This window comes from Magnolia sinica, chromosome 18 (genome assembly GCF_029962835.1).
Source record: "Magnolia sinica isolate HGM2019 chromosome 18, MsV1, whole genome shotgun sequence".
In the NCBI taxonomy this organism is placed as follows: Eukaryota; Viridiplantae; Streptophyta; class Magnoliopsida; order Magnoliales; family Magnoliaceae; genus Magnolia; species Magnolia sinica.
Window position 1 is genome coordinate 59,128,815 of NC_080590.1, and position 13,362 is coordinate 59,142,176.

General features: G+C 40.4%; 1 protein-coding gene across 1 annotated transcript; it reads right to left on the reverse strand.

Annotated features, from left to right (window-relative positions):
* Positions 1-508: 508 nt before the first annotated feature.
* LOC131232418 (uncharacterized) lies at positions 509-997 on the reverse strand. The gene has a single exon (XM_058228639.1). It carries the CDS (start codon positions 995-997, stop codon positions 509-511), a length of 489 nt encoding a protein of 162 aa, XP_058084622.1.
* Positions 998-13,362: the final 12,365 nt, after the last annotated feature.

A 13,362-nucleotide genomic window follows, 5' to 3' on the forward strand; every position in this document is an offset into this window, starting at 1 on the left:
CTGTTCAAGTCACCTCATCTGGTCGTCCAGCCGAAGATGGAGCGGATTTCTCCTGTCGGCTCATTGTAGATGGGTTGCTTGGTCTTAGAATCAGCTCGTTCCTCTCTCATGTTGACATATTCTCGGAGGTGCCCCTTGCAGATGAGTGTTTCAATCTCTTCCTTAAGGTCGAAACAGTCACTGGTTTAGTGGTCATGGTCTCAATGGAAATGACAGTATTTTCATTTGTCTCGCCTTTCACTATCGGATTTCATCTTGTTCGACCACTTAATGATTTGTTTATCTTAGACCTCCATGAGGACTTGCTAGGGCGTCTTGTTGAGAGGAGTGTACCAGCTGAATCTGCTGTCAGGCCACCTGCCTAGGCGATGATTCTTTGCGGCATGTCTTCTTTCCTCCTCTTGTTTTCGTTGGCCAAACTGGGTTACTCCTTGGGCTATTTTTCCTTGGTTGAGCTCTCTTTGGTCCGATTAGACCTCCATAATGTGAAAACTTCCTCGATATTGGATTACTTCTGAGCTTTGTTGAGGAGGTCGGCCATAGTCGTCGGAGAGTTTTTGTCAAGCGAAAAGAGGAATCTTCGTTCCCTAAGTCCTCCCATTAGGGCAGTCAAGGCAATGTCCTCAGAATGCTTCAGCACCTGCATCGTTTCTAGGTTGAAATGCTTGATGTAATCCTTCAGTAGCTCGCCTTCTTTCTGAACGACATTAAGGAGATGAGAAGATGGTTTAAGGTTTTCTTTCCCCCCAATGAAGTTGGTGATGAAGGCTTTTCTGAGCTGCACAAAAGAGTCGATTGAGTGCTGCTTCAATTGTCGGATCCACTTCCGGGGTGCTCCTGCTAGCGTTAACGAAAATGCATGACACATGGTAGTGGTTGACGTGCCTTGTAATTCCATCCAAGCCCTGTAGGATTCTAAATGCTCGGTCGGGCCAGTGGTTCCGGTGTACGAGGTGATCTGAGGCATACTGAACCTCAGTGGAATCTGCGCGCTCATGATATCGGCTGTGAACGAGGGCTCAGACTCTTCCAGAATTGCTTCCACTAAGGTCGGAGCATTCGTACAATAGGCCTACCATATATCGCTAATCTGACCTCGCAAGTCATTTAGCTCGGCCTCCCTGGGGTCAACACTTTCTGCCATTGCCTCATCTGCTACCTCAGGAGCCTTATCGCGCTTCTTCCTATCCAACTCATGACGGAGATCGGAGGCGGCCAATGTTGCGGTGTCAGAGATGTGAGAAGGTTTTAGCCTTAACGTTCCGAGTTACTGGCTTCTACGAGAGGCGGCGGGTGCGTCAGAAGGCTCAGTGGGCTCTTGGACCGCTGGTCTTACTGCCTGCTCAACCCCTTGCGTGGGTCGGGGCTGAAGTTGTTCCAACAACTGCTTCATAGAATTCATGTTATTGTTCAACGCTTTGACTTGTTGTTCGAGGGAGACCAGTCATCCTCCCCGATTATGGGATCATTGCACCAACTTTGCAGGCACGGAGTCAGCCTACAGCTAGGAAGTGGAGTCCTGGTAGCTAGCACACTGATCTGACGGTGCAAGGTTAGGTGCAACAGAGGAAGCTTGGGCCTTCTTCTTCCCTTTCGCCATTGTTGAACTGATGGTCAGATGAGAGTGACTTTTAATGCTGATTCTCACAGACGGCGCCAAACTGTTAATGTAGAAATCTGGTTAGCCCCTTTCTGGACCTGTTTACCTGCACAAGGAATGGACAAGGAAGACCCTGGCTAGAGTAGGGGACCCTCCGATGCCTAAGTCAGTGATAAGATCTAGGTCTTAGTTGAATATTGAGGATTTAAGACTAATGAATGTGCGTACCTTTCACCATTAAAGGCATCTCTATTCATAGTTGAGGAGAGGCGGTGATATAAATGGGATCTCCGTGTTAAGTAGGACGATCCTCAAAAATCCTGGGAGAGGATCTCAAGATCATGACTATATCACAGATGAATCTCGAGATCCCTGGAGAGGATCTTGAACATATCTTCCTTAAATAAGGTTAGATGATCCGGAATTGGCGTATATATGTAGTTGGAGACCGAGCTTAATAGGATCGACCTCCCCTTGAGGTCGGACCAAGGAAATGGCCGTGTGCTAGAGACATATCAAGTATTGTTTGGGTTCGTGAGGGAGCTTGTCCACGTATGACAAACAAAGTGATGACCTTTTATTTATAAAGAAGGTCTTTGTGATGTCCAATTTCCGTAGCCTTTAACTTCTTTATGAGTCATGATATCCTCTTCCTATTGCTTATACATTAGTTTGCGCCAGTCTTCTAATCCAGAGAGAAGTAGGGAACCTGGGCCACGCCGACCTAGGTCGTACTGACCTACCTGCTTAGTCGGTGGGCTGGGCTTCCTCAAGGTGTGTAGTACTTGCTCCATCGAACTCGATCTCATCCCTTGGGTTTTGGAACCGTTTGTTGAGTTAGATACGTGGGTTTCTGACCTAACCTCTCTTTTGTGGGCGGTCCATTTTCCCCATAACAAGAAGAATGAAGATGTTATGTCTGTGGAAAAAATGGTCACTTTTCTAAGGAATGTAAATTTTACAAAAGTGACAAAAAAAAAGATCATACACATGTTGCCGAGGAGTTGGTGGAGGTCATCACTGAAGCTCGTATTACGTGTAACACACGTGAGTGGTGGATTGATTCGAGAGCCAACAAGCACCTATGTTATGATTAAAGCACTTTTTCCTCCTACGATAAGGTAGAAGATGGAAGGGATATTTTCATAGGAAACTTGTCCAAAGCAAAAGTCATTGGTAAAGGAAATGTGAGCTTGAAACTTACATCTGCCAAAGTGCTACTCTTTTGGATGTTCTTTATACATCGGACCTTGAAAGAATTTTATCTTTAGCTTTATACTTGACATGAATGGTTTTAAGTTAGTTTTTAATATGAAAAATGTGTTATCTCAAAAAATGATATATTTGTTTGGAAATGGTATATATCTGATGACTTGTTCAAACTTAGTATTATGAATGATAATGGTGTTAGTTCTTCCACTTGATTGAGTCTCTTGATATGTGGAATGCTAGACCAGGACATGTGAATTATCATTTTCTTGAATGAAACCAAAACAAATATGAAATCTATGTACAATTCAAGCACTTAAAGAAACCATTCGAACGAGTTGAAAGGAACAACCAAGTCATGCACTTGATTCACAGCGATATATACGATCTGAATAATATTTTAATTCGTGGAGAAAAGAAATATTTTATAACCTTGATAGATGATTACTCCAAATATGCAAAGATATATCTAATCATGAGTAAAGATGAAGAAAAAGATATATTTATTGCTTATGTCATGATATAGGATTTATTCCTTACTACATGTCATATTCTAAATCATGTACCTCATAAATGTTTAAATAAATCCTTTATGAATTATGAAAGAAAAAATATTCAAATCCAGAGTATCTTAAAGTGTGGGGGTGCTACCTAAGGTAGGACTACCTTTACCAAGAAAATAAATTCAAGAGATAAAACCTTTGATTATGCATTCATTAGTTATGCGCAAAATATTAAGGCTTTTATATTCTTGGTTTTGAAGTCTCATAATCATATTAATGTAAACTTTATCATAAAATCTTTCAATATTGATTTCTTTGAAAATATATTTCCAACAAAATCTACGACTACTTCAGTGAAAATAATAAACACGGTTGTAAGGATTGATATAGAGGATAACATAATTGGAGAGCTCTTAGAACGTAGAAGAAGTAAGAAGGTCTGAGTTGATACTAGCTTTGAACCTAACTTCTACTCCTTCCTCATAAAGGATGACCCATTCTCATATGTTGTAGCTATGAGCTATCCTAATGCAGATTTTAAAAAAAAGAAGCCATCAATGGTGAAATAAACTCTGTCTTGCATGATAATACTTGGGAATTGGTAGATCTACTCTTGGGTAGCAAACCCATAGGTTGTAAATGGGTGTGTAAGACTAAACTTAGACTGGATGCGTCTATTGAAAAATTCAAGACTAGGCTTGTGGTTAATGGGTACAAAGAAAATAAATGTATTGATTTATTTGACACATTCACCTGTTACCAAAATCACAAGCATACAAGTATTGATAGCTTTCATCCATAATCTGATGATGCACTAAATATATGTAAAAACTACCTTTGTGGATAAAGAATTAAAAGAAGTTATTGATATGGACCAACCTGAGTGGTTTGTGATAAAATGTCATGAAAATAAGGTATGCAAATTAATTAAATTTCTTTACGCACTCAAGTAAGCTCCAATTGTCAAATAAATTTTAAATTAGTGAATCTGATAAGTATGTGTACAAAAAACTATTTGAGAATGTATGCATTATCATATGTTTATATATTGATGACATGTTAATCTTTGGTATTAACATTGATATGGTGAGTGGAACTAAGTCTTTCTTAAGTTTATAATTCGACATAAAGGATTTGAGAGACACAGATATGATTCTTGGAATCAAATTATAAAATATTCTAATGGAATCACTTTATCTCAATCGTACTATGTGGAAAAGATATTAAGAAAATAACCTTCTTAATTGTACACTTGCAAGCACCCCGTTAGATCATCATGTGCAATTGTGTAAAAATGAAGGTGATATTAATGTATAACTTGAGTAGTTCAGTGTTATTGAGTATTTAATGTATCTAATGAATTGTATTGAACTTGGAATTACATATGTAATTAGTAAGCTGAGTAGATACTGTTGGGGATTTGTGCTGCAGAATCACACAGATCTAGATCTAGGATAGCAATCCAAGAGCACTAAGCAATCACAAGAGAACACAAAGATTTAACGTGGAAAACCCTTTCAGGAAAAAACCACGGCACAAAGCGACAGAATTCCTCTATGAAAACATAAATTACAAAGAGAAAAGGACTTACCCAATTCGAACAACCTCGAATCTCACCCTTGCTACACTCTTTAGAAACCCTAAAAACCTTTTTATGAACCCTTGGAACCCCTTTAGAAAGCCTTAGAATACCCTAGAATAGCCCTATGGACCTCTATTTATAGTTTAAGAAACTCAACTTACGCACCTCTTTGAAACTGCCTCAAATTATGTAGTTCATGTAGAATCCTCGCAAAATCTGCGTAACCCTCAACTAGTCAAGCCAGGTCCTCGACTAGTCAAGCCTGACCCTCGACTGGTTGAGCAACGCGGAATAACACAAAACATAGCCGCTGGACTTCGAGTTGAGCGAGCCTCGACTATTCGAGCAGCCCCCTCGACCGATAAAGCAGTCCACTTGACTGGTCGAGTGATAAAGGGTATAAATTTAAGACATTTATTTTTAATAAGCTCCACCATGTCTTCAATCTTCAATCGTGTAGCTCCTTGATCTCTTCTCTTATCTCTATATCACATCATAACTTCTCGCGCACACTTCGTCCTTCTTTTACGCCATCGCCAAGCCCAGAGAAGTCGCACAGAACTTAAACTTCTCTACAGGAATAATCTTGGTGAGCATGTATGCAGGGTGAGAATTCATGTGCCCAACCACCTTTACTCATGTCTTCTCAAAAGGAAAGATGTAGTCTTCTTACTATCTCACCGCTACTCAATATTTCTTGCTGGGGTACTTGCTACAACACTGATAGCCTATGAAATAACTGGTCTAATCCAGACCATGGCATACACTGCCAATCGCATTCGAATAAGGCTCATGAGATATCTTACTTTTCCTCATCTGTTTTGGGACATGTCCTAAGAAAAACTTGAGGAGAGACACGTAGGGAACGCTCTCCAGTTTTGCCTGGTCCATCACATACTTGATCAATACCTACCCAAGGTATTATTCCCATGATTACCAAAACCTACTCCTCTTCCAGTCTCAATGCTGAGAACCATCTTTGCAGCCCCCCGATCCTTCATCCTAAATGTCTCACTTAACCGAGTCTTCAATACATTGATTTCAGACATGTCATAATTGGCGATCTACATTAACATATAATTCCTAACTCATCATGAAGGAATCAAACCACTGCCTAGGCGACAGGTCGTACCACAACCTCCTGCAAAGTCTTTTTCTCAGCCCCTTTAACTTCGAACCGCTTTGGTTGCTTCATGTAGATCTGCTCTTCCAATTTTCCTTGCAGAAGTGGAGATTTCACATCCATCCTTTAAGCTCGAGATCACAATGACCAACTAGCGCCAATCACAGATCTAATAGACACTTGTTATACCGTCGGCGCGAATATCTCTGAGAAGTCAATCCCTTCTCTCTGAGCATAACCCTTCGCTACCAAGTTCGCTTTGTATCTATGTTATATCCTCTTGAAGATCCACCTGCATCCAACCGCTTTCCGGCCCATTGGAAGCTCCACTAGCTCCCATGTGTCGATCTGGTACAATGAGTCCATCACATCGCCCATAGTCACCTTCTACTTCTCAGCACCGGGCTCATCTAGAGCCATCTGAATAGAAGATGAATCCCCTGCGATATTGGAGTCGTCCATGTAACTTGCTGATATCCTACGATTATGTCGTGTGATTCTTCTCACAGGTGGTTGCTCCACCTGCTCTATATCTCTGTCCACGCGTCACATCCTTCTTGCCATGCCCACTCATGTGGCCATGTCCAACATGCCACACACGTGCAGAGGTGGAATCCGCTACATCCACTGCAGCTCCACCTTTTGAAGTGTTCCCAATCAACCTGTAAACATTATTGAGTCGTTGCGCTTTCATGATCACTTGTGCCCCCTTAGTTACTTAAAGGACACTACCAATACTTGTGAACTCGCACCCTATAGCCTCGAGTGCACCGAGAGAAATCAGGCTCTTCGTCATGTCAGTAACGTGCCTCACCCCAGTCAGGGTACACTCCGTCTCATCAAACATCTTGATGTGTACCATACTAACAGCCACAACATTACAGGTACTGTCATTGCCCATAAATACCTGTCCACCATCGCACTCCCTATAACTGGTGAATCAACTCCGATGAGGAGTCATGTGAAAAGATGCCCCTGTGTCTAACATCCACTCGTCCTTACGATCATTGTATGGTTGTCTGATCGTAGACACAGACAAAACATCACCATCACATCCACTCGATCCATCTGACGTGGTAGCATTGGCCTCCCTGTACGAAGCCTCAGAATCTTCTCTCTTAGATTTAAGATTTGTACAATCATTCTTCACATGTCCTTTCATCCCACAATTCAAGCACTTTACCTTTCCTTTGCCCTTGCCCTAGGATTTGGACCTAGAACCTAAAGAACCTATACCTTGTTTAGAATTCCTACCCCTTGTAAGCAGTGCATCAGAAGATATCTCCATGTCGACGTTAAGCTTTCTCATAGCCTTCCCTTGAAGGGCTGACATAATGGTGTCGACACTCAGGATTTTATTCGTGGTGCACATAGTGTCCTCGAATGACTCATAAGATGCCGGAAGAGAATTCAGCAACAAACATGCTTGTTATTTATCTTTCATCACTTCATCCATATCAAGCAATTTACAAACTAATTTATTAAAGTTACTGATATGAGCCTCCAGATTTTCACCCTCTGCTATCTTGAAGTTATACCACTGTCGCTTCAAGTGCAGGCGATTTTCAGAGGATTTTTTCGCATAGACATCCTCTAACTTCGCCCATAACTTAGCCGCAGTTTTCTCCCTCATGACATTGTAGAGAACCTCATCCGTGAGACATAAACGGATCGATGATAAAGCCTTCTTATCAAGAGTATTCCATTCATCATCAATCATAGTTGACTTTCGCTCCTTAAGAGCACCATCTTCACCTTGTTTGATTAAGTAACTGATCATCTTGATCTTTCATAACTCAAAATTATTTTTTCATGAGTACTTCTTAATCTCATACCTAGTGCTTCCCATTAATGTTAATCCCTCCGATTCAGATCTGTGCCCCAACGATTACTCTAATACCACTTATTGGGAATTTGTGCTGCGGAATCACACAGATCTAGATCTAGGATAACAATCCAAGAGCATCAAACGATCACAAGAGAACACAAAGATTTAACGTGGAAAACCCTTTCGGGAAAAAACCACGGCATAAAGCGACAGAATTTCACTATGAAAGCATAAATTACAAAGAGAAAAGGACTTACCCGATTTGAACAACCTCAAATCTCACCCTTGCTACACCATTTAGAAATCCTAAAAACCATTTTAGGAACCCTTAAAACCCCTTTAAGAAGCCTTAGAATACCCTAAAATTGCCCTAGGGACCCCTATTTATAGTTTAGGAAACTCAACTTACATACCTCTTTGAAACCGTCTCAAATTTACGCAGTCTCTGCAGAATCCGCACAGAATTTGCGTAACCCTCGACTAGTCGAGCTAGAGCCTGACCCTTGATTGGTCAAGCAGCGCGGAATAACAAAAAACATAGACACTGGACTTCGAGTCGAGCAAGCCTCAACTAGTCGAGCGGCCCCCTCGACCGATCGAGCAGTCCACTTGACTGGTCGAGTGACCCAAGGTACAAATTTAAGACATTTGTTTTCAACAGATACACCAGTAATCTTAGAGAAGATCACCAGAATGTTGTAAATAAAGTACTAACATATTTAAAGAAGACTTTCAAATCTAGTCTTAGGTATACCAAATATCCATATATAGTAGAGGGGTACAGTGATACAAATTGGATATTAGATTCAATGAAATTTAAGTTCACGAGTGGTTATATGTTTACTATTAGAGGAACCGTAGTATTTTGTAAGTCTAAGAAGTAGACTTGTATCTCTCGATCCATGATGGGATCCGAATTCATTTCCCTTCCAATTACAAGAGAAGATGCAGAATAGTTAAAAAATCTTCTTTCAAATATACTCATGTTGGGTAAACCCATGGCAACAATTGCGCTATATTGTGATAGCTAAGGTAAACAATATGACCTATAATGAAAGTCTAGATATCTATGTCTGAGACATAACTTAATCAAGCAATTAATTCAAGATTGGATCATTACAATTGACTTAGTAATGTCTAAAGAGAATCTAATTGATCTAGTAACTAAAGCGTTAGCCAAAGAGTTAGTAATGAGAACATCAAGGGGAATGTGATTGAGTCCCATGTAAACAAATCACCAACAATGGAAATACAAACTATATGACTGGAGATCCCGAGAACTAAGATCAATAGTAACAACAAGTTTCTTTGAGCAATTTTGTATCGACACCGTATATGAAAATTGAGCACCACATTCCTATGATGTAACAGTGTCATGACCTGTAGCGAGGGAGGTTGTACGATATCCTTAATGAGTTATATAGCTGTGATACAGTGGGATGTCTAGCAATAAGTACATCTCTGATGGACTCACCAATATTATTGTGAAAGTGAGGCCACTTCTTATGAGAATTTAGATATTCTCTAGAATACTCATGAAATTGGGATAAAGCACATTGCCATAACGTGCTGGCTTAAGAGCTGCTCCGAAATGTTGTGTGTGATGTATTTGAGTTGTCATTATGGAGGGTTAGTTCAAAACTCTTTGTTACTACTACTTGACAAAGTAGATATATTTACATTAGGTAATGTTCAAATCTTTAAGATACCTTTGCTAATATATTTCATTTCATTGATCTGCTCAATTGATTTTCTTCATCTATCTTTATCATTTTTTCTAATTTTTAAATTGTGAAAAAAATGAATTAAAAATATTCGAGAAAAAATATTTTTCTTATCTTATGGTTTTGTCTATCTCATTTGATTTCTAGTTTGGGTTTAGTCCCACATTAGAAAATATATGGGATAATTAAACATTTATATTTGAACTTTTAACTAATCTTTTATATTGGGAAACAATGGTATGTCATGAGCCCAACCTTGCACACGTGCATGTACTCGGGTCATGGTTGCAGCGCGGTGCAGTGTGATGTCTTTGATTCAGGCTATTTTGTTTTTTCTACATTAGTGACGTCTTGTGCATGTGCACATGAGAAGAGAGCTGCCATGAAACGACAACAATAAATGAGCTTCTATGCAACGACACCCCATTATTAAATTGGTCGCATGCATCGCGAGCTCAATAGTCATTTTTTTATTTTTTATTTTTTACATAAAAGCTTATTGTCCTTCTAATCCACCAACTGAAAAAACTCTATCCTCTTTCTCTCATTTCTAGTTCTCCTTTAGATTTTCTCCTTTATGTTTTCTTACAAAACTCTGCAAATCAGCAAGAGCTACCTTAAGTTCGCGAGGCTAAGATCATGTATGCACTTGATCGAAGTTGTTCATCTTTGAAGAGAGCTATTGTATTCCGGGAGCAAAGTTATTGGGACCCAATACATCAATGATCTTCCTTATAAGGGAAAATATGTTTTAAGACAACCAATATAATATGCTTCAACTCTCTAAATAATTTCTTTATTGTTTCATCTTTATATTATTTGATTTTTCCAACTTTATCTCTTGAGTAGAACCAACAAGGATAACCCAGGTAGTGAATGCCAGATGCCTCTGACTTTCTTGAGGTTGGAAGTTACATGAGGCCCACTATGTTGTCCATGAGATATCCAACTTGTCTATCAATTTCCCCCACTCAGGTAAAATAAGCTAAATCCAAACCTTAAGTAGAGCATATATACCACAGGAAACTATGGAGGTGGAAATGCCCACCATCGAAATCATCCCTAGCACACCATGGTATTGTTATGCCATCCAAACCATTCATAAAGTCATTATAAATGGGATCAACTAAAAACACAAAAATTAGCCTGCTTCAAGACTTCTGTGGTGACAGTGGGTGTTCCATTTCCTGCAGTGTGGTCCACTTTAGTTTTGGATTAGTTCATTTTTGGATCATGTCCTATTATAAGCCAAAGAAAAAAAAAAAAAAAAAAAGAAAAAAAAAAAGACAGAAGGAAAGTGCTGGATTGGCTCATTTTTGGATCATGTCCTGACATGAGCCAAAAAAAAAAAACTGATGAATCGGGTGAATTTCTCACCCATCTCAGTAGGCCCTGTGTTACTTCCAACCACGGGAACATCCCTTTGATAAGCCATATTACATCAGTCCCTTGTGACCCGAGTCAGTGGCAATTTACGATTGGTTTTGATTTGCTGACGGGTCTCATTTCGAATCGTTTTCTATACCTAAGGAGACCCCACTCAGTGGACCATCAATACCTTCGGTCAATGGGCTGCAATGATGACCTGTAATATGACGGCTGCATCGTTCACATGTCATTTGATGTTGGCCAAGCGATCCAGCAGCCATCTATCCTGTCAATCCGACAGTGCAAAAGTGATTCGTTGTGTTCATATGTTGGATGGATGACATCGCTTGATGGGCCACACATCTCGAATCCAGCAAATAAGGTTCATATAGCTTGCTAGTCAGTCCTCACCCCATGATGGACCCTACTTAAACGGTTAAACTGCCCAACTTGGCTAGTCTTGGCGCCCATGGGCCCCACATGAACCATCCCTAGCATAGTCAGCTTGCAGCCCATGGACCCCGCTTCAGCCACCCACCCCCATCTCGTGGGTGGAAGCGGATTGCGTCCCAACCCGGTTGGACAATGAGCCGTCCGATCGAGAGCTCCTGTGGGGCCCACTGTGATGTATCTGTTTATCCACGCCATTCATCCATTTTCTCTTATTAGTTTAAGTTATGAGCCTAAAAATTAGGGAGATCCAACACTCAAGGGGACCCACACCTAATAGTTACATTAATTGCACAAAGCATTAAATGCAAGAGTCATCTCTGGTGTGGTCTACTACACCGATGGATCTTCTTCATTTTTGGGCTCATATCTTAAAATGATCTTAGAAAATGAATGAACAGCGTGGATAAACAGATACATCACAGTGGGATCCCACAGGATATCTGGTCGGACGGCTTATTGTCCGACCGGGGTTAGGACGCAATTCGCTTCCCTAATGGGTTGCGTCTAGCTTATGTATTCTTACCTTCTCTACCTGGTCGTACTTTCACCAACCATGATTAGCTTATTTATTCTTACCTTCGCTACTTGGTCTTACTTCCACCAACCATGGTTGTTACGTTTTTCTAATCTCTCTCTCTATCGCTCAACAGATCATCGGTTGCATTTTTTTTTTTTTTTTTTCTCCCCGTCATGTTACCAACTGCATTGACAGCAATCGCATGCAACAGTCCATTTAGTAAATGTAATCAACCTTAAAATTGATGAAGTCAGTCAATGTTTCAATTAATCCGAACCATCTAACTGATGGACCACCTCGTAGATGGGCCAACGGTAAGAAATCCAGCTTATTAGGTTTTCTAAGTATTTGAATCGTGTATCCTTTTTTGTGGACCACTGATTCCAATTTTTCTTGACTATCCAAAATGGAAGATCGATAGAGTATACATGAAATCCCATCCGCGCAACTTTTGGCCAAGCAGGTCCTTGAGGTGGTCCACCACAAAAAACAACTGGGGTCCATCACCAAAGCACACCAGCCAAAGGCTTATCAGGTTACAGAAGTCCCCTACACATTGCACATACTTGGAGGAATCAGAACAGTTGATTAAGTGGGCCACCACATGAAGGTGATCTAGTTAAAAGACATACTACTGATCTCACCATGGTTGTCATTGCATCAGCAGCCTGATAGTAGGCTTCAAAAGAACGGTCAATCATAAAATTGATCAATGGTTCATCAGACGGGTAGGATCCTCAATTGGCCATAATTTCGGTTCTAAGGCCTCCCACATGGTGGACCAAAAGGTCAACGGTTCCAACAGCTTTGTGAGGTAGGAACCTTTCGTCCCATTCACATTTCTAAGTTTTAATAAAAGACGAGAATCAGGTAATGTTTTCTCCAGCGTTTGATTGGATGGAATAGATCCAATCATCCAACTCTTAAAAAATAATAATGCAGCTCAACAACCAGCTTTTTATTTTATTTCAAGAGCAGAATCTATTCAATTCAATGGTGGTAAAAACACAACCACCTTGCAAAAAACCAAATTTTTTTTTTTTAATTTTTAATTTTTTTTTTTTTAGCTTACAACCTCCTCTCGTTTTTCATATTTGTAAATAACACCTTCTATTTTGGTCCACTGTGCACAAATCTTCAAATGGTCAGCTTAACTAGGGTGGGTTAAGCTATTGAATTCTAACGAGTTAGACCGATGGCACAAGTCCACGAGATTGGACCCATGTAGCGGTTCCAACCTTATGTAGGTTGCATGTGTCTAAAAGGGACGCGGATTACGTCCTACCCCCGCTGTCTCCAGCTAGGAATGGGCAGCAGCTTTGAGTGGCCACCGTGATGTATGGGTCTTATCCACACCGTCCATCCATTTTTTCCTATTATTTTAGGATATAAGACAAAAAAGGAGGCAGATCCAAGACTCAAGTGGACTACACAATGGGGATTGAAGTATTACCG